This window comes from Furipterus horrens, unplaced genomic scaffold (genome assembly GCF_987537825.1).
Source record: "Furipterus horrens unplaced genomic scaffold, mFurHor1.1.pri manual_scaffold_1, whole genome shotgun sequence".
Taxonomy (NCBI): domain Eukaryota; kingdom Metazoa; phylum Chordata; class Mammalia; order Chiroptera; family Furipteridae; genus Furipterus; species Furipterus horrens.
The window spans coordinates 45,987,764-46,013,494 of record NW_028327171.1 but is presented as its reverse complement, the minus strand read 5'-3'; the positions used below and the strand labels follow the sequence as shown (position 1 = coordinate 46,013,494).

Sequence of the window (25,731 nt, the reverse complement as noted above, 5' to 3'; positions counted from 1 at the left end):
TCCTGTGTTTGTTTGTTTCTGTGTCTTAGGTAGAGCTGTTGCTTCTGTTATGTTGTAAGGGGCAGAGCCTTAGGTATTCGTCAGTACAGGGTGACTCGTCTCACCACGTTGTGACAGTGCATGTGGGGGAGGGATCTGAGAGGGAACAATGCCGGTTGCTCAGCACTTGTCCCTTTTCCAGGCACTTCTCTCACTTTGTATGGGACTGGCGCCTCTCTAGCTGTTGCCCTGGCCATCGTTCCCAGAGTGGGTGGGTCTACGTATGTTCTAGGACCATAGGGGTCCTTTAAACAAGTGGATTCTGCTGAGAAACCGGCAGTTTCTTCTTCCGCCCCAAGCCCTACTGGTTTGCACAGTCAAAAGCAATAAGGCTCTATTTTCCCCAACACTGGGACTATGAGCTACGCGGTCTGGTCTGGTGCAGGGAACGCTCCCCAGGTGTCCCTCCTGACTTTTTAAAACATGTGACTGCACTTTCCTCTGGCCTGCCACAGCTGCTGTTGCTGCCACTACCGCACCTTGTCCTTTCCGCCCTGGCTCCGCCCCTCCTACCTGTCTAGATGAGTATTTCTTCTTTATATCTTTGTTTGTTGGACTTCCATGCAGCTTTATTTTCTGTAACTTCTGGTTATCTCTAGTTTTGAGGTAGTTGTATTCCTTCTTAGTTGTGGAGGGAGATGCAGCATGTCTGTCTAGGTCTTCATCTTAGCTGGAAGTCCAAAACAAATATTTCATAAAAATTATTTTTAAAATGTTTAAAGCAAACTGGATGAGAATAGGTTGAAAATGCAAACACCTTAAGTGTAATTTTTCAGCCTGTTGGGATTCTTATATGCATTATTTATTGAAAACTTTGCATAAACAAACTTTGTAGTGAAATATGAAAATAGTGGAATTATTTGGTAATAGAAAGCAGTATTTTAAGTTTAAACGATACGATGAAAGAAAACTAGAATAGAGAAAAGTGATGCTTACTGGAAAAGAAGGAGATGAGAGTCCAGTGCCAAATGACCATTCACTAAATTTTCTTGTTGTAGTCAGAATATTGTCACAAAATGAGCCACAAGGGACAACATACACTTGATACAGAAGTCATCAGTGACACCTGCCAAAAAGTGTTGCGATTCAAGACAAAGGGAAACCAAAGACTAAATTTTTTAGAGGAAGACCTACATAGAGTTCACTTACATCTTTGGTTTTATAGTGCACAAGAGCTGATTTACCTTCTACAAAAGCATGTTGCTTTGCATCGAATCTTAAGTTTATACCTTTTCCTACCTATGAGATTCTGTATCTTTTTGAAGTAGGAGTGACTCAGAAGCCAAGCTGTAAATCTCACACCCTGTTGGAGCTGACAAAATATAGGACTGTAGGACTTCTGAGAAGTTGTCCAGACTTTTTTATTGGAAGGATTATAGGGATATGCCAATTAAATAAATCTTTTGGGAACTGGACTCCCTTCTAAGAAATTGAGTTTGTAATACTTAAAAAATATATATGAGTCACAAAAAAGCAGATGTATATGCAACTTGCATGATAAAATATTTTTGCACAGTTGCCAGTTATCTCAGAGTTGATCATTTTAAAGCTATCTTTTCAAAAATCTTCAGCCACTTATTTTCTTCCCTTGTTCCCTTCAGTACTCACCCCTTTTTCTACTTCTGTTGTCCAGTTCCATCTTTGCCTCTTCATTCCTTCTCCATCATGGAGAACAAGGGAATCTGATATTACTATTTCTAACTGATTGATTCTTCTTTAGAGTCTCTATTAGGTTGAATGGTGGTCCCTAAAAGGTATGTCCATATCCTAACCCCTGGAACCTATGAATGTGACTTTATTTGGAAAAAGGGTCTTTGAAGGTGTAATTCAGTTAATGTGGTGAGATCATCCTGTATTATTATCCAGGTGGGCTCTAAATCCAATGGAAGATGTCTTATAACAGAAGAGGAGAAGACATAGAAGAAGAAAAGGCCATGAAAACACAGAGACAGAAATTGGAGTTATGTAGCCATAGGCCAAGGAAGCCTGGAGTCACTAGAATTTGGAAGAGGCAAGAAGAGATTCTTCCCTAGAGCCTCTGGAGGGAGGATGCCCTATTGACTGACACCTTGATTTTGGACTTCTAACCTCCAGAACTGTGAAATAATACATGCCTGTTTTTTGGTAGTTTGTTATGGCGGTCATAGGTAACTAATGCAGATATCATGAGATTTCTGGTTGGTGTCAGGAAAAGTGAATATTCATTTTTCACCTTTCTGGACCTTGGTTTCTTCATCTGTAAAATAGGAACATTAGGTCAGGTGACATATAAAGTCCCTTCAGTCTGTATAAATCCTTTATAAAGAAACCCATGGCCTTCAGGAAGAAGCCTCTCTCTCTCTTGCTGATCTGGTGATGCATTTGCTGGTGTATTCGCTGGTACCTTTGTTCACGCTCTCTCACCTGGGAGCAGGTGACCTTGTGGCTCCAGCTGCCACGTGGCCCATGGCCATGCAGCCTCCACACACAGGCTCTAGGAGGAAGCCTAAAACGGACAGCAGTCGGGAACAAGCTAAGTTACCTCAATGACAGCTTAGCAGCCGCCTGCAGGCTCCAAAGGACAGTACTTTAAAATGGAGCAGGAGCTCTGGATGCTGGCTTTTCCATGGTTTTGCTGAAGCGATGGGTTTTGAGATGGGAGTCTGCCATTCTCCCACATTGTGTAGCACCTTCCACACCAGCATCAGCCTCACAAGTTTGGCTTTTGTGGCAACAGGCAGCTGAACCCCTGTTTTTTGTTCGGTAACATGTACACACCTGAAACTGTCACCACAGTTAACATCATGAACATATCCATCACTCCCAGAAGTCCTGTTGTGTCCTCTTGTAGTTCCTACTTTCCAACCTTCTTGTGCTCCACTTTTTCTTCTCCACTCCCAGCTGCAACCACCAGTCTGCTGCTGTCACTATTGATTCATTTAAATTTTCTAGAGCAGGGTTTGGCAAACTATGGTCTGTGACCTAAATCTGGCCAGCTGCCATTTTGTAAATTAAGTTTTATTAGAACACAATACTCCATCATTTATGTATCAATGGCTGCTTTTGTGTTGTAATGGCAGTTGTGTGTGACAGAAACCTTATGGCTCACAAAGCCTAAGATATTTATTATCTGACCCTCCACAGAAAAAGCTTGCTGATAGTTGTTCTAGAGTTTTATGAAACTTGAATCACACAATATGCACCTTTTTTTGGCCTGGTTTCTTTTATTCAACATAATTATTTTGAGGTTTGTCTATGCTTTGCATTCATCAATAATCCATTGCTTTTTATTATTGAGTAGTATAACCTTGTATGGGTCTGCCAATTTGTTTTTCTATTCACCTGTTGATAAACATTTGTGTCATTTCCAGTTTTTGTCTGTTGCAAATACAACTGCAATGAACTTTCATGTACAAATGTTTGTATGGATATGTGCTTTCTTTATTGTGGGATGAATAAATACCTAGGATTAGAACATCTGGAAAAAAATTGTTGAGCTATTTTCCAAAGTGGTTGTACCATTTTACATTCCCTCAAGCAGTGTGTGAGTATTCTAATTCCTTCACATCCTTGCACACTTTGTATGGTTAGTCTTTTTAATTTGAGCTATTCTAATTAATAGGTGTGTAGTGATATCTCATTGTGCTTTTAATTTGCATTTCCATAGTGACTAATGATGTTGAGCATGTTCTCATATTCTTATTTGCTATCTATATATCTTCTTCAATGAAGGGTCTATTCAAATCATTTGCCCATTTTTAATTGGCTTATTTTTCTTATATATACTAAGTTTTGAGAGTTCTTTATATAGTATTCTGATACTAGTCCTTTATCAGATGTAGGATTTGCAGATATTTTCTCCAAACCTATAGCTTGTCTTTTCATTTTCCTAACAGTATTTTTGCAGAGCAGAAGTTTTAATTTTGATGAAGTCCAATTTATCTATTTGTTTTTTAAAATCATGCTTTAGGTATCATCTAAGAGCTTTCCATAACTCAGTGTCATAAAGATTTTCTCTGTGTTTTCTTACAGATATTTTATAGTTTTAAGTTCTACATTTATATTTATGATCTATTTTGAGTGGAAGTTAAAGTTGAACACATATGATTTTATTGCCATGGGAATATCTAATTACCATTGTAGGTAAAACAAGTGCTACTGTATGAGTGAGTGTTCTGTAGAGAAACAGAACCAAAAGGATGTGTGTATATATAGAAAGAGGTTTATTATAAGGAATTGGCTCACACAATTATGAAGACTGGCGAGTCCAAAATCTGTAGTGCGGGCTGGCAGGCTGGAGGCCCGGGAGAGCCCGTGGTGCAGATGGAGTTTGAAGTCAGTCTACTGGAGAATTCCCTCTTGTTCAGAAAGGCTGGTTTTTTTGTTCTGTTGTAGGCCTTCAACTGATTGGATGAGACCACCAACATGGAGGACAGTGTACTTTACCAATTTATGTTCACCAATTTAGATGTTAGTTTCATCCAAAACACCCTCTAAGTTGAGACATAAAATTAAGCATCACATATACCAAGCAGTAAAATAGTTTTGAAATTAGAAAACCTTAGGAGGTATAATAAATGAATACATCTTTTTTTTCTCTCTGAGTTCATAAAATGTTTACTGTAAAGGAAAATGCCTTCTGCCTTCATATCATTTTGTAATCCTTTGAGGTTTTTATGGAAAAACTATAGATTTTCTGAATTATTAGCATTAATCAATAAACTCTAAGAGATATTTATTTCAAATAGAATGTGGCTTGCTTGTATTCCAGAAAGAAACAATAAAAACATCATTAATCTTTTTTGTTTGAAACCATCCGAAGATCTCCCTTGGCATTTTAGGTTCATAGTATGCAAAGAATTCACTGAAATCCTATTTGGTTCTTTATTAACAACATTTTTATTTTAAATTTCACAACTGGTATGCCTCTTTCAAGAACAGCTGGGGTTCTCTCTGAGACAGCATCTGCACAGTTAGACAATTCCCAGGATGGTTTTATTTGCTTAGATTCTTCCTGGTACACCAGAACTGCACCTGGATGTGCTTCATCCTTGCTGTGGGGCTGCTGCTCCTGGAGTGTTTTTTAGCACAGAGTATCCCCTGAAGGCTTGTGGCTTTGTTTCTCTGCAGGGGTCATTCTTGTGCCATGGTACCTTTTCTCCTTTATATTTTCAAGTGATAATTAAAAAAAATAAAAACTCATCAAACTCATAGAAATTTCATTTGAAAATTGGCATTATCATATTATCAAATCTCATTCATAAACCAGTAGGCTAAAACCATACAGGCGTCTGCTGTAGTCATACATTACCAATGCAGCCAAGTAGGTATAAAGCTCCCACAGTCCCCATCACAGTGCTGAATGTCTTAGGTTTTATTTTACATGTTGCTCCTACATGCTGTTCCCAATTTCTCTAGAACTTCACCTGTAATCAGGATTTCTTTTCTGGAATGGGTGATCCAGCCTTTTATGTTTCACATGCTTTACAGGCATGGGTTCTTCCTCCTTGTCCCTCTGCATTGTTCTCTTCCTAGGCAGTTGTATGCCAGGCTCTAGGGGAAAGACCTTGCTATACTTGGCCACGATGCTCTGCTCTTAATCATAAAGCTCCTACTGCATATTACTCACAACCTACCCGCTGAATTTTTTCACTCTGGAATTAAGACTAACATACGTTGGTCTGTTATGAGGGCTGGTCCTGAAATTTTTTTCCTGCTTGTTTTTTCAGGGAAAGCACTCTTAGTTCAATAGTTTTATATATAATTCTTTTGGAGGAGAATATTCTCTTGGTTTTTCTTAGTTATTTAACATTAATTATTGACATAGAATTATTCAAGTAACAAAGACATGTTATTTTTAAAAATAGGTTCTAGGAAACATTCTTCTAAAATCCTCTCCTATTAATATTAAAGTTAATTCTTTATGAGTTTATTAGTCTAGGTTCCAAGTATATAAACTACTTAATTTCTTAATATAATGCTTATATTTTCTCAGTAGACAAATCAGGAAAGTACCACCTACAGGACACCCACACCTTAACCTTGGTCATTTAATCGATGTGAGTCCATTCAGGGAATGGAAACCACACAGTGGATTATACAGAGAGGATGTTTAATATAAAGAACTATTAACATCCTAAGAAATGAGTGACTATAAAGTATAAGGAAGCTCTATGTCATTCCCTAGGGCTAAAGAAGAATACCAAGGAAGGACAAAGGTGGAAGGAGGTCTCCTCTCCAAGGCTGGAGCTCAGATCTTGTTGGAGAAAGTGTAGTTCAGCTTACAGGATAGCAGAGAAGTTTTCTGCTTTGCCCAGGCTGTGCTGGTCTGCAGTTCTTGGTAAGCAAGAAGCAGCCCTCTGGAGTGCAGGGGAGGCACGGGCAGTCAGCAGTTACGGGTGTGGGTGTACAGGGGTCAGAGGCTTGGGTGGGCAGGAGGTCAGGAGCACAGGATGCAGGTGGAGGCCCTCAGGAGGCTGGTTTCCATGTAGAGAGGGCCGTGGAACTGTTACCACCGGGCCAGGTCAAAGAATCACATGTTCTGGGTGCATGGTTGGTGCAGATTTCTGATGGGTGTTCACACACCTTCGCCCCTCACATGTGCTCCCAAATGCAGGAGAGGTCCTTTCTCCTGCAGTGTCCCTCCAGTGTCCTCTACTGAGAAAACTTAGCATCGTGTTCTCTGTAGAGGAGACATGCTTAAAGGAATTCTGTCTGCTATGGCAGAACATACATTGCTGGGAAAATTTGGAATTGAGAGGCAATAAATTGATAACTAGCACATTTGTAGTCTCATTGTATTCTGCACCCCTTTTTTTCTCTTTACTGTTCAGTGTCAACTGAGTGACTCCCTCCATATATTTTACAACCCAATAATTGTGACCAAGAGGTAGTGCAAAGACAGAGCCCCATCATCTGAACCTCCTCATCCCAATTCAGGAGTAGTTAAATGGATATTTAAGTAGCGATGCTATTTAATTGTCAGTACTAAATTTGTTACTTCTTACCCCCAACGCTTTGGACCCACAGGTCCAAGAGAAATGAGAGGTAATTACTACAGTTGATTAAAGGGAAAAAAAAAAAAACCACAATGAATATATTTTCTTTTATTATATTAGAAAATATAAATTCTTATATAAAATATTAAAAGTTTGATTTCAAATCACATCTCATTGATATTTAGGATGTTTTATTATTGTTGTGACTGATTAATGAAAAAGCTCCAGAATGCCATATTGGTTTGTATAAACTTTGAAAATGAGGTTCGGGAACAGGCATGGTTGCCTGCAAAAATAACTTTTAACAAAGATACATTTTTAAAAATTCAGTAAATGTTGACTGAGTCCCTCTTCAGATGCTTTAAGATCTTATTTTGCTCAGATCTGGTTGACTGGTTAGCATCCTTTCTGTGTGAGTTTCTGAACTTTTCATCCCCAGTAGAACAGATAAATGTGACAGATGTCTTATACTGTTTCCCTCAGCTTTAGTCTGTCAGAAATATCTGTCCATTGACTTAATGGCTGCTGCTAACTTATTTGGGGTGTGTAGAACTGTACCTCTGTGTGCTAGTGGAATGACAGAAAACTGTGCCAGAATTATCATGTTCTAGTTTCCATGTGTGCTGCCTCCCATAGGGAGTTTCTTTGTTCTCAACTTTTTCTAACTGCAGTTTTAAAAATCTGTTGTCCAGTCTGATAATGCAGCCCATGCAATATTGATTTTTGTAGAGAAAGGCAGGAGGCTAAGATGGTCTCATAAAGTGCCCATTAGGTCAGGTCAAGGCTTGTTACAAAGACGTCAACGGTAATGATTGTCATCATCATCATCATCACCATCACCATCACCACTATCACCTATCTTTAGATAAAAAGGTGTGGTCCTAATACAGCTTCTCTCCCCTGTAATGATTCATAATCATCCACTTCCCCACTTAGGTCTCCCTCCATCAGGCTCCTCTTGTGGGGTTGCCCAGTGCTGCAGAGTGCAGACCATTTGAACGTGTGGGGCTGCGTCTCTGTGCTCGTCAGCAGCCATCTTTCTCCTTCTCGACATACGGCATTCACGCTTCACCTCACCCTCAGTGACCTGTCCTCGGGCGAGGGCTCCCTCAGCCGAACCTTTTCTAACTAATTACTGTATTAAAACTAGCTCTGCAGAAAAGCTCCCAGTGGATAAGTAGGACTTTCCAGATTAAGTGTAAAGAGGTAGATATATTCACTCATGAAACCCTTTTTTGGTCACATAAAATGAATTACAGGCCTGAGAGTTCTCATTCTCTGCCTTTCTCCCCTGCTTTTTTCACTATTGCCTGTTTTAGCCAGACTTATTTATCAGGAGGTTTCTGAATTCTCTGGGCCTAAAAGGGGCTCTTTCCCAACTGGAATAGTCTGTGTCTACAAATTCGAGGAGTTCCATTGTACCAATGCATTCAGCAGAGTGGCTCTTATCATATCCAGTCTTCCATGGCAAGAGAAGGGGGCTGCTCTCTCAGATTATCTAGGTGGGGAGACTGGCCTCCACCACAGGAGAACACTGCTCCAGTCAGGCTGGTCCCCCCACCACCCCTCAGACACCCCATACCCTCACCCACCTCTGGGTTTTTGCACAAGGCATGCCAATTTACTTTCTTTTGCCCACATCCTAGCTCCTTTTCAGTTTACATTCCATGTTTTCTGTGGAGCCTTTTCTAACCCTTCTAGCCCTCTGTTTTTGCTGACCTCTTATAGTATATAAAGTATGTATCTCACAGCTTAATATTTACCTTTCCTCTTGTGTGTGGCCCCAACTGGACTGTAAAAGGAAGAACTGTAGTTCTTTTTCCCCCTAGTTGTTCACTGGTAGTTACTTGTTAAAATGTGTGAGAGTTGTTCCGTGTATCTTTCCCTCGAATGGAAGACTTGGCTTCAGGTAGGATTCAACATGGTTTAGGAGAGTATAGAGCCTTCACTGTATCTCACTTTAGACTGGCTGGTGTAAACTGGCAATGCGGCCAACAGCTTTTCTGTTGTTGGCTTATGGCCCTTTTAGAAATGCTATTTTTATGTACCAACGGCCTATACTTCAGGTTGTCAAAATGTGGCCTGGAGCAGTGCGGATCGTAGAGGTCTGTTGATAAAGGCTCCTACCTGGTACGGATTGCTCAGTGGTAATTTCTTCCACCTCCTCCATGCCCCCTCTTGCCTGTTTAAGACCAGATATGAGTGTGGAATGGGGAAAGGGATGCTAGCTTGATTGCTGAAGTCTGTTTAGTGTTTTAGGCTAGGTTTATCTGTGCCCACACTGTGAGAGGAGCAGACAGAATTGGAAGTAAGTAGGAAAACAAAGCTAGTCATGTCACCCTCCTCTTAAAACTGTGCAGTGTTTTCTGTTGTATAGGATTAAATCCCTAATCCTCCACAGGCCTCTGGGGCCCTGCAGGGTCTGGCCTCCACTAACTCATCTCTGACTGTTCTCCTTGGTACTTGTGTTCCAGCTGCTCTGGCTCTTCCCTTCTTTGCATGCTTAACTCCAACTCAGTCCTGTGGCGGCATGTACCACATATCGTCGCTCTCTTGAGGGTGTCATCCCTGACAGCCCCTTCCTCTGCCCCGCCCTACCACCCCAGCCAAATCATACATTCTACGTGGAACTTGTAGTCATTGATTTTGCCTGTTGTTCTTTAGGATTTCTAATTATACATCTTTTTGAGTGATTATTTGTTCAAATATATAGGATGCAGCAAAAGTAGGTTTACAGTTTTTCATATGGAAAATAACACAATAATTAATAAATAATAATACAAGAATAAATTCCATGTTTCTCACACAACTCTAAGCCTACTTGCCCCACTTTGTATATCCCTTCCCAGAGTGTAAGGTCCATAAGGGTATGCATGCGGTCTGTCTGCTTGCTATTTAAACCCCATTTCTCTAGCTCAGTGTCTGGAACATAACTGAGGCTCAGTAAATATTGGTTTGAAGAGGGATGAAAGCAGATTGTAGGATCTGGGGGTAGGTGATGAAGATAGGATGAGAGAGAACTATGGTCAGAGAGAAGTTTATGGGCTATGCTATGCTGGATCAGAAAGCTGGGTGCATTTGGGGCATTCCGGAGACTCAGGACTAGAATTCATGGCCTTGTCAGAGCCGGCCAGTGGCAACCTGGAAAGCCTCCAGAGAGGCTTGGAGACCTCCAGGCAGTTCCTACCTTGTACAGGTAACACCAACAATGGAACGTTTACAATTTACTAGCCATTGCATTAATGCTTTGAAAGGTAGTTATCACTAACCACTTTTGCACTGAGGAAACAGAAAACAGGAATTTTAACAGTTTGATAAAGGTCAAACAACTAATAAATAGCAGCATTGGGATTCAAATCCAGGTGTATTTGACTCCCTTCTCCTTGCCCTTAACTCTCAAGATCTGCCACCTTCCTAGAAGCGTCTCCTTGTTTCTTTCCCTACCCAGCCATGTGATGGGATCAGAATATGGTGTTCGAAAATCTGTAATAGCCTCTTCTTAACCCTCGTTTCTTCTTTTTCCAGTCCCTCTGCACATCTTTGCCAGACTAAATTCTCTAAAATCCTTCTTTTATTGTCACTAGCCTCATCAGAAATCCTTAGTGGTTCTTTATTTTTACTAAAACATGAACACTAAGGATTTCTGAGCCCCCTGCAGCCTTCATCTTCCTGTTGAATTTTATCCTCCTGTTTGCTCTTTTGGTTGATTCTTTCAGCCCCAAATGCCAAACTGAGACATTCCTGCTCTGTAACTGGTTTGCTGTGGTTCTGCTCGCTAGTCCACAGGTCCCTATCTTTCAATAGTCATGCAAATCCTCCCACAAAGCCTGAAATCCTATTTAATTGCTTGATGAATGCCCTTGTATATATTCTTATAGTTTTACCCAACTCTTGTTTATTTTTATTTATTTTTATCTTCTCCTTGAAGCATGACTACATGTTGTCCTTTTTATTTCCCTATAGCTTCTGATTTAGTAGTATAAACATAGTAAATACTCAATAAATATTTGGTAAATGAGTAAATAAACCATGCTTCTGATCTCCTGTCCCATTAGGGTTTTGCTTTACATTAATATGTTCCATTGTAGTAAAGAGGTTATACAGTTTGAAAAATGACAGTACTGGGATCTTACACACATTTCTGATTGGGAACTTCAACATATTGGGCAATATACAAACTTTAATGTTCTTATAGATCAAAGTACAAAAGTATTGGTATATTGACTGCCAGTGAGACAGGGTGGAGGGTAAGGCCACACAAAACGTTGGTTGTAATAAGTGTATGTTGTTTTGCTTTTAGTTGTGACCAGCTGTTCAGCTTAGTAAATAATGCACATTGCAGAAACAGCTGAATAAGAATATTTAACACAACTTTTAACATGATCAGTGCCCTTGGTAATAAAATAAACACAATTGTGATTCACTATATAAAATCAAAACCCCCTGGCTGGTTTGGCTCAGTGGATTGAGCATCGGCCTTCGAGCTAAGTGTCGCTGGTTTGATCTTCCAGTCAGGGCACATCAGAGAAGGAAAACTCTGACTCCAAAAAACCTCCGCTGCCTTGCGGCATACCTCTTCAGGGGAAAGGCTAAGGGAGTAAACCCCGACAGAAAATCCGGAGCCGGAGTCCCTAAGGCGGTTTGACGTTGTAGTCAACACCGGCAACTCCTGCGGCGCACCTGAAGCCAAGCTGTATTGACTCCGTCTTTCCCTTGGACCCTTCAGCTGCGAAGAGAGGGGGGGTCTGCTGCATGGGCAACAGCAGACCGTCCATATCACCCTGCCCAGGCTCTGTAGCTTCAGCTTCACTGGAGAGGACACTCCAGCGTCATCACAAGATGTCGATTCAACACGGGAGGAGACAGATACCGTGTCACTCCCGAGTCGGACTGCACAGCCATTCTCGGCGGTGCAGATAGACTCTTAAGAAGCTACACCATCGTCTCTCGAGACGGACGGCTGCCGACGACGACGATATAAAATCAAAGAACTGAACTGTGGATGCAGGTTCCATTAGGCCACCCAATTTTATTTCCTGTAGATTTACCTTTCTAATTATTTTTTGCTTAGGCTAACTTTAAAATCACATTGCATTCCTTGAGAGCAGAGTACTTCATGTGTCAGGGGGACACACATTTAACAGTCATAAAACTATCTGTAAAAGCAAAAAGCTCCTTTCCCCCCAAAGGATCTTTTTAAAGAATCAAAATGCACAACTGATTCTATAAATAAATAGTTTAGCAAAATGCACACAGTAACTTAACCAGGCATATAAATTATTTTCTACATGTGTTTGGGTTCTTTTTCTCTTCTTTTTGTGCTCTACAACAAAAAGAAACTCCTTCAAGGAAATGCATCTGCTGTGTATTTACAGTTATAAATTGGAATATTAATTGAAGTTAATGACAGAGAATGTCAGTGTAAATTAAGAACATTATCTAAACCTTATTAATTAATTAATGAGTATCCTTGTGAAGAAAGAACACAGGTTGTCACAAGGCCTGGGTCCTAGAACTGACTCCCATCTTGTTAAATGAGCTGGAGAAAGTAATTAACTTTTCTGTTCCCTTTTTTTTTTTTTTTTTAACCAAAGAACTAGGATGAGAGCATAAATCCTTTTTAGTGTCTCACAAAGCATTGTGAAACACTAAAAGGAAAGGACAATCAGAAAAATTATGAACCAGAACTTTAAAAGAATAGTGGAAGTTACTTATTAAGTTTTGGTTGGTCTTTAGTTGAGAAACAGCTGAAAGTGTTAAACCAGGTACCCTGAAAAGAAATGGGATGCATGAAATTTATTTTTCACTTACTGAACACAATTGGTTTTTGTGATCTTAGTGTTGTATAATCTGTTTCATTATTGAGAAAGTTATTTCAGCTCCTTTGGAAAAAATTCCAGATAAATTAATGGGTTTGTAAAGTTTACTTAAAATGTTATATTATTTTTCTAAATGGACGTTAAGTACTGTAATGAGATTATGTCTTCATTTTCCTATGGGTCAGTTTTGTGAGTGACTGAATGACTCATTAGCAAACTAAGATTCTACTTTATAGGAGTATTTTGAGAACAAGCTTAAGAATGTGTGTTAAGTTCTTAAGAAAAGGAAGTAGGGATCTTTGAAGAAACGGCAGATTCCTGGACTAGGACAAGGGAAATTATAAGATAAGCCAGTAACACCTTGTGTTGCCAGAAAGTAAAGAAGTCTTAAAAAAATTAAAAAATTAAAAATAATAAACCCGATGGGGTATGTTGAAAGCACACATGTGCTAACTTGAAGGTGCTCCCAAGAGCTAAATCTGGAACAATTTGAGCAACAAAAATAATGATAGTAACATTACAATTTATAGAATAGAATAAATATCTGAGTCAATGTTTATATAAATAAATATTTGATTAAATAAATAAATGAGGGAGAAGGAATAGCTCCTGCTTACCTAGAGTTCTAATTAATAAACCTAGAAGGAATAATGGAAGTAAAAATATCACTGTTTGGCAAACACAGAGCAATGATTGTTGTGGACCAGATCCACCTATGATGCTAAAATTGTAGGTGGAAGTATCATGAGAAGCAGATATTTGCATAGTTTTAAGATATCTTTTCATAAGATAATAATTTCAAAGAGAAAAATACTAACTTTACAGTGGAAATACACAAAACGGCAAGATGGGGCTCCCCCACACTACCATCATGATGTTAGATCCTACCTTGATGAGATCTTGCCAAACAGGTGGATTGGACGAAGGGGTTTTGTAGAATATCCTGCGTGTTCACCAGACCTCACACCACTAGACTTTTTTTTTTTATGGGGATACTTAAAAGACAAAATTTATGCTCTGAAATCTGCAATAGTCACTGAATTGAGAGCAGTGATTGAATGAGAATGCACACAAATACCAAACGAAATGTTTTGTGATGTTTGCGATTCGATTGCTTCGTGTTGTCAGCAGTGCCTGGACCAGAACGGACATCAGTTTGAAAACAGGCATTGACAAAACAATTAAATAATGTCTGTAGAGTCTATTACATTTTGAAAATGAAATGTATTTTAATAAACACTGACTTTATAATTATTTAAAGTGCGTATACATTTTTGGGGGACACCCTGTATTTCACTGTGTGTACATACCACATCTTGCTTATCCGTTCATCATGGACACTTGGGTTGCTTCCACCTTTTGACTTTTGTGACTAATGCTGCTGTGGACCCTGCTTTCAGTTCTTTTGGACTTACACCCGGAAGTGGAATCGATGGGTCGTACTATATCTAGATCCCCCTTTTACTTTCCTTCTGCTTTGCTCTTCTCTAAGCCCTGACTATCTTTCTCATTTAGAGAATTAAGTTTTAAAAGTTCTCATGCATTTATTTCTTTAAATAATTTAATAAGTCCTTAGTTAAGAAGATTGTTTGAAGAATAGAGTATAGCAGTTACTGAATTTCCTGGCTAAGTGTTCAGAAACCCTTTTGTTTCAATCCTTGCTATTGCAGAAGTGTGTTAGTTCATTTTATTCCCTCAGTAAATGCAGTAGAGTGGACATAACTGAATCTCTCTGCTAATTCAGGATCTTGTGATGCTTCAGGGCATCCTTGTGAACAGGCTGTAGAAATGATTGGGGACCAGAGCAATGTACTAACCCCTTTGAACTCTTTACAAAACTAAATCCTTGATATGACTTTGTTTTATTATTTAGCTATTTATAAGAAAATCAAATGATACAGGATTAAATGATAATATTTGAAATATCTTTACTACACTTTGTTTCTCATCTGGCTATCTTCACTACTTTTCCCCTTCTCTCCCTTCCTCTTTGCATTTGTATCCCATATCTCCAGATAAGGGGCTGTCTCCCCAGCCTTGAGTAAGCACCTTTAATAGGTGTAACTTGTATAAGGGAATGGAATCTGGAATGCAGTATTCATTTTCCTCTCTCAGCTGAACTTCTCTTTCTTTTACTACACTTCAAGGAAGAAATATAGAGCTTTGGAGGGATGAAAGAGAAAGAATTAAGAAAAGAAAAAGCAAAGAAATTATTTGTGGGGGAGCACAAAGGAGGTGGGGCAAGGGCAGTTAAGTGAGATTAGAGATATCCCAAAGTCAGGCTTCTCAATTCATTCCAACTTTGGACTAAGAAAACCCTGACCCCTCTGGGTCTGAGGATCCATTGCCAGGAACCTCCTGTAGCTGTGACAAGTAGGTTATTCAACCAGAGGTCACTTGGGCTGGAATGAACTTAATTAGCATTCTGCAACAAGCGGTTCTTGAGTGCCTGCCATTCACAGTATCCTGAACTCAAAAACCATCATCCTAATACTGGTCAGAACAGAGAAGACCAAACCTTCATTCCAGGTGTTTTGTTCACTACTCTCTGGGAATAAGGGAGTAGTCCCCCAGGTTCTCCAAGTCTCTTCTCTGTGCCCTGCCTGGGCACGTCTTTCTCAGGTCCTGTGGATGGTGGATTGCAGGGTCCACCTTTTCTCCCTTCAGCTGTAAGCCGGTTCATAATGCTTGGAGGCAGAGGTCCTACCATGCCAAACTGTTAGGTCTTTGCCTGACAAGGGTGACTAGTACCCTGTTTTATAGGTAACAGGGAAATGAAGATACTCAGTTATTTTAAACATAGTTTCCCAGGCAGGTATGACAGATTCTTCTCATATATGTTTTTATCAGCCTATAGGGTTTGCATGATATATGTCCAGGCTTGGAAGCAACCCGGGAACCCAAAGGCTTAATATTTATTTTATTTTATTTTTTGGTTTTTCGATTACAGTTGTCCCATTTTTCCCCCATTGCTCCCCCCCACCCAGCCTACCCCTCCTCCCACAATCATATCCCTCCCCGTTGTCCATGTCCATGAGTCATTTATACACGTTCCTTGACTAGACCCTTCCCTTACTTATCCCCCTTCTCTCCCTCCCCCCTCTTTACTGCTATTCTGCTCCTTGTCCTATTTAGTTCATTTGTTTTTTTTAAGTTTATTTTATTGATTATATTGTTACAGTAGTTCCAATTTTTTCCCCTTTGCTCCCCTCCGACCAGCACCCCCCTTCCCCAACAATCCCCTCTCCAAGTCCATGCCCATGCTTTGTACATACAAGCTCTCCTGTCTCACCCTTTCATATATTCTTCTTCTTCTTTTTTAAAAATAATTAATTAATTAGTTAAATATTTTAACAATAAAAAATAACAATCCCTCCCTCTCAAACTTAAGACCCTTTACAATCTTATAAAGGACAATGAACGAAGGTCTCGAGCTCCTCTAGCTGCTTCAAGCTGGACATGGTCGTCGTCCTACCTACCCGTGGGTCAAGAAATCCCTAATAAGAGTGGGGTTGTGGAGGGGAGGGTGGCCTTCCCACAAGGGGAAGGATCATGCAGACTCCAGGTTGGTTGGCTGTCTCTGGACAACGGCATGCTTGGTTTAACAGGCTGGCATCCTTGTTGTATTCTGGGGGCAACAGGGTTAAAGGACATCATTCAATCCGTAACCACTAGATGACAAAAGACAGGTATTAATTTTTCAATGCCCCACATTACGGAAAATAAGGGCTTCTTTGGAGGAAGGTATGCCAGGTACATCTCACCTGTCCAAAACCCTTTTGCCCATTATACTTAGTTTGGACTGAGGGAAATATTTTAGGTTTCCCCCCTCTCAGGCCTCTGGGCTCTTTCTGTCCAAGCCATTAGGATAGAAAAGAGAAACCAGTTTTAAAGTGAAGCCCACAGACCACCCCGTTTTTCACCAACCCAGCCACTTAGTTCAGCCAAACCATTGAGTCTCAGGAGGCAGCAATGCAGACAGGATTAAGTGAGGCCTATACGTACAGACAATCACTCAGGTAATGAGATCGTAGGCTTATGCCCTTTGAAAACAGAAAACACATGTTAATTTATGTAACATAACCCACATACAAGTCTCTAAATCTGTAGGACTGTCTTATCAGAAAGACATCCAGTTGCAAGGCATTTGACATTCTTCTTGCCTGTAAATTAAACATCTTTGATAATGCCACAGACATAGTTTAACTTTCAAATGAAAACAAATTTTAAATGAAAAGAAACTTTAAAGACGGTTAGTTGCACTACTTTATAGTCTACCACTGGGCATTGTGATCTTCTTTGAATCGTGATTTTTCTCTCTAAGATTACCCTCCTTGTCATTAAAGGGACTGCATTAAGTCCATTTTTAATTTATCCTGTTCATTTGCATAAACACAACAAGAGCAGAAAATGATCACTTATGATCTTTAGTTCTGCTTTGCTGGAACTTATGCAAGGAACATTTAGGGTGACCTTCAGTCTGCCCTTCAAGGCACAGAAGCAGATCCACATACCTGGCATTCAGCCTTGCCTGTAAACACCTGTCTTTTCCAGGTCCTCCTGGTTTTCCATTGTGCCTTAAGGTCCCTTCTAGCCATCTTTCAGGAAAACAACCTTCATTCCTTCCCTGGAAAGATTGCTATGGACCGCTCATCCATCCAAGGTACCAGGCCTTTTATCTCGTGGACTTTTATTACCTTTGAAAGTCAGTCCCAGTTGCTCAGGCCTTTTTGGTAACAACCAAAGCCCAAGCATGTCTCCTTTAGGCATGACATTCCATTCAAAGTCTTAGTTAAAAAAGAAAAAAAAAAAAACCTCTATTAACAACTGGTCTTACTAGTTTTATGCAAAGAAAGTTAGGTCATTACTTACTTCTTTAGAATGCCAAACTCTGGAGGGATCAGATAGGGAGAAAAATATACAGTGTGAAGGAAAATCGTTGTCCTTCTAATATTCACTGAACTTGCATTTCTGTTCTTTATATTTTTATTTTTTCCCCCCACTAAAAATTTTTCTGTTTGTTTGTTTTTCCATTACAGTTGTCTCACTTTTTTCCCCCTCTTGCTTCCCTGCATCCTGCCCCCCCTTCTTCCACATTCAGTCTCCACTCAGTTGTCCATGTCCATGGGTCATTTATACATGTTCTTTGACTAGACCCTTCCCCTTCTTACCCCTTCTCTCCCTCCCATCTCCCCCTTTGTTACTGTTAGTTTATTCCTTGTTTACATACCTCTGGTTCAATTTTGCTCATTTGTTTGTGTTGTTCATTAGTTTCCTGTAACAGGTGATAGCATAAGGTAATTTTCTTTTGTTGCCTGGCTTATTTCGCTAAGCATAATTCTCTCTAGTTTCAATCATGTTGTTGCAAATGGTAGAAGTTCCTTCTTTCTTTCAGTACTTATTCATTGTCATTTTCCCCCTTTGTACTCATGTTCCTCTCTGTCTCTCTCTGTTTCTTCATCTTCTTAAAGCAGACCCTTTAGCATCTCTTGCAATGCTGGTTTGGTGGAGATGTATTCTTTTAGCCTTCTTTTGTCTTGAAAACTCCTTATTTCACCTTCCATTTTGAATGAGAGCCTTGCTGGGTAGAGTATTCTTGGTTGTAGGTTTTTGTTTTTCATTACTTGGAATATATTTTGCCATTCCCTTCTGGCTTGTAGTGTTTCTGCTGAGAAATCTGATGATAGCCTTATTGGAGCTCCCTTGTATGTTATTAGTTGTTTCTCTCTTGCTGCTTTTAGGATTCTCTCTTTGTCTTTGAATGTTGCCATTTTAATTATGATGTGTCTTGAGGTGGGCCTGTTGGGGTTCATCTTCATTGGGACCCCCTGTGCTTCCTGGACTTGCATGATTCTTTCTCTCTTCATGTTAGGGAAGTTTTCTGTCATTAGTTTTTCAAAGAGGCTTTCTATCCCTTGCTCTTCTTCTTCTCCTTCTGGAATTCCTATGATACGGATATTATTACGTTTCATGTTGTCCTGCAGCTGTCTTAGAGCCTCTTCAGTCTTGTTCAGTCTTTTTTCATTTTGTTGCACGATCTGGGAGTTTTTGTCTACATTGTCCTCCAGCTCGCTTATCCGATCTTCTGCTTCCTCTAGCCTGCTTTTAATTCCTCCTACTGTGTTCTTCAATTCAGAGATCGTATTCTTCATTTCCTCCTGGCTCTTATTGATAGCTTCCATGTCCTTTTTGATGCTGGTATAATTCTCAGTAAGTTCCTTATAGTTCTTCTGGAGTTCACTATAGTTTTTCTGGAGTTCTTTGTAGTTTCCGCTGAGCTCATTGAGCTTCTCCATAATCCATGCTTTCAATTCCATATCTGATAGTTTGCTCCCCTCTATTTCATTTAGCACTCTTTCTGGGGACTCTACCTTTCCTTTCGATGGGGGGTTGTTTCTCTGTCTCCCCATTTTTGTGACTCCTATTGTTTGTTGGTGCTTCTTAGAATGATCTGCACTTCCTGGATCTGCCCCTGGTGGCGTCAGATCCTGTACCAGTCTGGGCCTAGGCAGCCTGTTGGAGACTTCCAGGGATCTACTGCCTTTGTCTGTCTCCTTTAGTTGATAATCTGTTCAATCTGTGATTAGCCTTCAGTCTTAAGGACCGTGGGTGTGGCAGCTTAATTCCTGTAGGCAGGGCCTTTGCTTCCCCTCAGGCTGACGCTGCTTGGCTGGGAATGGTCTGCCTGCAGTGTGGGGATGAGTCAGCACTGGGACCCGGCCGGCCACTTCCTCAGTTCTCCCCTCAAAGCCACCACACCAAACTCTCCCCAAGCATTTCCTGTCCTCTCTGTCTTCCCTCTGCTTGTGCCCAGGGTAAGTGGGGGCAGAATATTTTCATATGTGATCCGCTTAAGAGCTCTTTTTCTCCAGCTGTTTCTCTCTGGCTAGCAAGAAACCCTGTGGCTTTTCACTTTTCTCAGCTGGATACTATTTTACTTTCCACTCTGTTGCTGTAGGCTGGGAAGCTCAGCTGGGGGTTTAGACCCTGCCCTTCTCAGGGGGAACCCTCGGCTGCTGAGCTGTTTCTCAGTCCCTTCAGCTGCCACCCGTGTGAGTCCAGCCAGCCCTTCCGCGTCTCCACACTCCCTACAGGTCACGTTGTGATGTAGCGGCCTTTTCTGTCTCTCCGTGGTTATAAGACTTCTCTCCAGCTGGTGTTCGGTTGGTTATTCCAGATGATTTCTCCAAAATTACGTTGTAAATCCAGACTAGTTCTAGGAGGAAGTTAGTGTAGCTTCCACTTACTCCTCTGCCATCTTGTTTCTCTTAGTTCATTTGTTTATGTTGTTCTTTAGTCTCCTATATTAGGTGATATCATGTGGTATTTTTCTTTCTTTGCCTGGCTTATTTCACTAAGTATAATTCTCTCTAGTTCCATCCATGTTGTCACAAATGGCAGGAGTTCTAACATTTTCAATGTACCTTTTCCATGCGTTACTCCACAATGAAGGTGAATATATTTTAAGGTAATTTAGTTGCAAAAAAAAATTGTGGCATTTAAGCCTACTTTTTTTTTTAACAGAAGTTAAGAAACAAAAAATACAGACAGGCTTGATTGATCTATTACTGATGTTGTACTGTCTGTGGCTTAGTTTGCTGTTCACATTTCTGATCTGAAACTGTTATTATGCTTAATTAACTTATTTAAACAATCTAAGGTAGTTTGCATTCTAAATGTGATTCCTATCCTAGAATTTTCAGTCTGACCAAGAAATAAAAGAAGCAGGAGGAGCATGTGTCATACATAGTGAGTGATTTACCTGCATCAGGCAGATGTCATACATTGGCCATTCTCGACCAGGGTGGTTTTGCCCGCCAGTAGGTATGTGACAATGTCTGGAGACATTTTGATCATCAAGCCTGAGGAGATAGTACTGGTATCCAGTGGGTAGAGAGGCCAAGGATGCTGGTGAATATGCTACACTGCATAGGATGGCTCACGTACAACAAAGAATTTTCTGGTCCAAAATGGCAGTAGTGCTGAGGTTTAAAAACCCTGTCATAAATATGCACAGAAGATATGATGTGGACTGTTTACTGATTGGTAAACCAACTGCAATAGGAAAACCCAAGATGATGCCCATAACTGTGGCTACTGTCCGTGGGTTTTTCTGTTTTATTTTTTTTCCACGTTTTTATTTTAAAATCATTTTAGAGTCATAACCGAGTAACTTTCATCTCTATCTCTGTTTTCTTAGTGCTTTGTACATGGGAGACTTTACTAAATGTTGAATGAAATCAAAGAGAAGGAAATAGACACATCAGGAACAGATCCATTTAGGCTTCACTTTCATGTGAACTGTGAGAATCATGAGGGTTCAGAGTAGAGAGGAAGGTTTGGAGATAAGCTTCTTTGTTTCCCAGAAACATCCAGCAGGTTCCCTACACTCTGCACCTGCTACCTTTGCTTCTGCCTTAGGTAGCTTAGTGCCAGTGGAGGTGGTGTCATGGAAAACATCTCCTACTTGGGACACTCATGAGCTTTGTCTTGGAAGAGATCATTTCACACCCTACACCTCACCCCAGCCATTGGGAGTAGCCGGCACAATCCTATAGGCCATCACTTTCAAATGTGTGTATATATATATTCTGATTAAAACATAGAAACCTAAAGTCAAAGTCTTCTGTAATTTGATAATAAATTGGTATATATTCTTCCAGTTGGTAAATGTATGTATTAACATATAATTATTAAAGATTAAAATGGAATTACAATTTTATCATATGTGATACAGTTTTATTTACCACTTGTGTTTTTACTATATTATATCATGTTCATTTCTCTAGTATGAGGGAAATATCATTTAAAGTTGTCTATTAGATAAAGATTATAGTATCCACCCACCTACTTCAGATCCATTAGAAAAACTCAGATACAAATTAAGATTTGTCAAATGTGTTGAGTTTTTTAGATGGAAATACCATGTTATGTACCATGCTCTGTTTTTAATTGATTAAACAGTGTGGAATGATTCTATTACTGGTTTCTTTTGAGATGTTTTTGAAATACTTTTAAGAACATTCGGAGTCCTTGGAACGAAACCATTGTGGCTATATTCCTGTAGTTTGCATAATAATCTTAGATTTTGACTGCCTTTTTTGTGTTCATCACAGGCAAATACGTGTATCAGCCAATGACCCCTGTGGAACAGCTGCCAAGCACTGAGATTCCTGCAAAGCCTCGGGAACCCACAAACACCATTCAGATCTCAGTCTCTCTCACTGAACACTTTCTGAAATTTGCATCTGTCTTCCAACCTCCCCTCCCGCCTGATTCACCAAGGTACTGTATGATCTCAGACCTCTTTATTGACAACTATCAGGTTAAATGTATTAATGGGAAGATGTGTTATGTGCAGAAGCAGCCGGCACCACAGTCCCTCAAAATGAGCCCTCAGGAGGTCTCTGCACACGATGCCTTAATTTCAAAAGAGAGCAATACACCAAAAATAGATCACTGCTCTTCTCCCTCAAGTTCTGAGGACTCTGGGATCAACGCCATCGGGGCTCACTATGTGGAATCGTGTGATGAGGACACAGAAGAAGGAGCAGAGCTGAGTTCAGAGGAGGATTACAGTCCGGAGAGCAGCTGGGAACCAGATGAGTGCACCCTGCTCTCCCCATCACAGTCTGACCTGGAGGTGATCGAAACTATAGAAACCACCGTGTGAGAGTCAGGACAGGCTACCGCCTCCTCTCATCCGAGCTGAGCTTTTGTACTTTGGTTGGGTGGATCGTTTTTCCTGTGCAGTTGGTATTTTCTACCCCTAACAACTGTAGCAGTTCAGTGGTCTGCTGATTAGCTTCCCCCTTAAACTAGTGTTATAACTATGATATTTGTTTTCTTTGATATCTTGACTTATTTTCTATGTAGCATCTGGTGTCATGAATTGTGACCCAGTCTTAATTTCACTGGGAACTTTGTAAGCAAAGAAGTGATGATCACAGAATATGATGGACCAAACTGAGGAGCTACCTGAGTGAAGGAGACAGTACTTTTGAACTACCCAGTTCTTCACCAAAAAACTCTTGGCATTCCTTTGGCATGCTGACAGGCAGCCCCACTGCCCTGCCAGTCCCATGTGGGAATCAGCTCCCTTGAGGGGAACAGTCTGTGCCCTGGTAGATGCCCCCTCTCTCCCTTTCCCCTTCTCCCCACCATCTGCATGGGTTGGGGCCAGTTGCCTGGCTTCTAGGAGGGTGTGGGGGCCAGCTTGGCTGCTAGTTATGGCCAGTGTCTGCACAACTCTCCATGACCTGAGCTGAGCTGGACCTTCATTTAAGAAGAGATGGCATCTTCAATTTCATGCTCAATCCAGCTTTAGCTGAGCACCTGCACTGTGCAGTGTGCTGTGGGGAAACAGAATGAATAAGACCTGACTCCCACATGAAGGTAACCATAGTCTAATAGCTGATATAATACATGCAGGTAACATTACCCAGAATTCTCTGGAAACCCTGGGGAAGGAGAGATATACTTGGCTTGTAGCTGGGGAATGTGTTGCAGCATTTGAGCTGGTCTCTTGGGTGGGTTTCCTAATATTTCCCTTCTTTTCTTAATTCTTGAAATCTGGAAAAACTTTTAGGAAGTTATATAGGTATTATATTTAGGAGGCAGCCACAATCGGATGTATTAAGAAAATATCAGTAATAGTTTTAGTTAGCATGGAAGTGCTAAAGACAGCAGTCCTTTAGGGATTAGGAATGAATCTAACAGGTTTGATGAATTTGCTTCATTTAGCTGTATGAAGCGTTAGAATGGCTTAGGTGAGAAATGGGTTAGAATTCAGTGTAATGCATGGGCTGTTATGCAAATGCAAAAGCAGCTGAAATAGTTCACTGCTAAGTCAGGAGAAAATACGTTGTGTAATATTCATTCACTTTACTACAGTAATATTTATGGTCTGTTGTACATGTTCTCTCTTTTCACACACGCCAAACAATGAGTAATTCTTTCTTATTTAGCTCTTCAGAATTCTACTCCTAATCTCCATGTAAAACAAGTGTTGCTGTGTGAGTTGGTTATCTGCCGTTTCTCCAAACCTTCTCTCCGTGAGACATAGCTAAGGACCCAGGAAATTCAACACATGGCCTAATGACACTCGAACTGTCCAAGGTGGAGATGGAAAACTAGTTCTTATATCCTAACTATGCATGAGTGTGCTCTTGTGGCATCTCATGCTGTCAGCACTATGGCACCTCTCTTCTGTGCTACATGAGTTTCTATTTTAAAAATATAAGAAAGAGGCCAGTTGTGTTCTTCTCTGAAGCCTCCACTTGGCTTCTATCACAACTCACTCTAGGCAGAGTCTGCCTTCCTAGTTTTATGTTTATATAGTTCAAGTGACTGGCTAGGACACTTTGTTAGGTTTAAGTGCCCCAGACACCCATGGGGTTTAGAATGCGGAGTCTGCACATTCCTTTGAGAACAGTGCTAGTCAAACTTTCCATGCTAGATGAGAATGCAGCATAACGTTCCCACTTCCTGACAAGTCAAACCAGTAAGGTGGTGAGAAGGGCTCCAGGAACAGGAGGGCGCAGGCGAGTGCAGGCGATGTGGGGGTGTGGCGAGGGGTTTCCCTGCCAGCCTGGCCTGCCGAGCCCAAGTGGCGTAGGCCAGACATCTGCTGAGCCCTGCCTGAGGTCCTCAGTGCCTCTGTGACCGCGCGGCCAGCTGAAGGCCAGCTTGGGAGCTGAGCAGTCAGCCGTTGTGTGTTCAGCAACATCAGGGCCCTGTTTACACGCCCCACCCATCCCCACGGGTAAGCTCACTGGGTTCCCCCGTGTGCATACAAAGGGTCTTCGTCCTCTGTACCGTTCTTACCAGGTCTCTGCTCTGGGCCCACATTCCTGTCCGTTAAACTAATTGGAGTCAACCACAAGGTCTTTAAAGCCATGGAATGTGTGGTCACAGGGCCACAGTTCAGAAGCTGGATGTGTCAGGGTTGGGCCCTTATTCAATAATATCTGTAACTTTTAAAACTCCTGAACTGCCATTCAGAGTAGCCACGATTTTAATGGAATTTTTGGATTTAATAATGGTTATCACTTTAAATATTTGCACAATCTCTTTATAATTAAAAACTCACTAAGCTTTACTTACTACTGTTTTATAGAATTGGAGATGTTCCATTGGATTCTAAATATTAGATGCTCCTGAATCTCAAAATAATCTTTTCTAAACAAGCACAACCAAGAAATTGTCCTAGCATTATTCATAATTCTCTAGAAAATCATATATGATTGAACCAGAATTGTTTTTTTATGCTTGCATTCCAAAAACAATTGATAAGGATATAAAAATGTGTAGTTTCAACTTATTCTAGGCCTGTTCTGTTCTATATTATATAAAAGAATTTCTCTGTAATCCTGATATTATATTGCTCATTTGTATAAGCATATTTATAGGCACTTTAGAACATTAGTTTAGACGTGTATTATAGACATTGGACACAGTCATGTTGAATAGCCTTTTGGTTAATACTTGCACACTGATAGATATGAAAGCTTGATCATTTGGACCTGGTGGTGCGCTCACTTGGAGCAGAGGCTTGAGCTGTGTAGATGAAGAAACTGCTTCCTTGGGCTTTTGTAGAAACCTGGCCCCATTCCTACTTTTTGAAAGTTGGTATAAAGCTATTAGATAGAAGATATAAAATAAATGCTTTGTGGAATTTAGCTTTCTTATCTAACTAAGAGTTATTTTAGAATTTCAGGTTTCAAATATGCTCATAACTTTTCCGAGAAATAACAAAGCAATTAAAATACTTTGTGGTTGTAGTTAGTTGGTACATTAAGAAGTAAGCCTTCATCATCAAATCTAGATATTTTTTTTAACCTTGTGATTTTCAAGATTTGAAAAGAGAATTTGAGGGAAATCCTGAGGATAAAAGA

The 25,731-nt window shown here is 40.5% G+C and overlaps 1 protein-coding gene across 1 annotated transcript in view; it reads left to right on the top strand.

Moving 5' to 3' along the window:
• CUNH3orf70 (chromosome unknown C3orf70 homolog) overlaps positions 1-22,657 on the top strand; it is a 53,407-nt gene extending 30,750 nt beyond the window's left edge. The window contains exon 2 of the mRNA XM_090275045.1: positions 21,952-22,657. Coding sequence (XP_090131171.1) covers positions 21,952-22,508 — 557 coding nt within the window. The 3' untranslated portion in view covers positions 22,509-22,657. The remainder of the gene's footprint in view (positions 1-21,951) is intronic.
• The last annotated feature ends 3,074 nt before the right edge of the window (positions 22,658-25,731 follow it).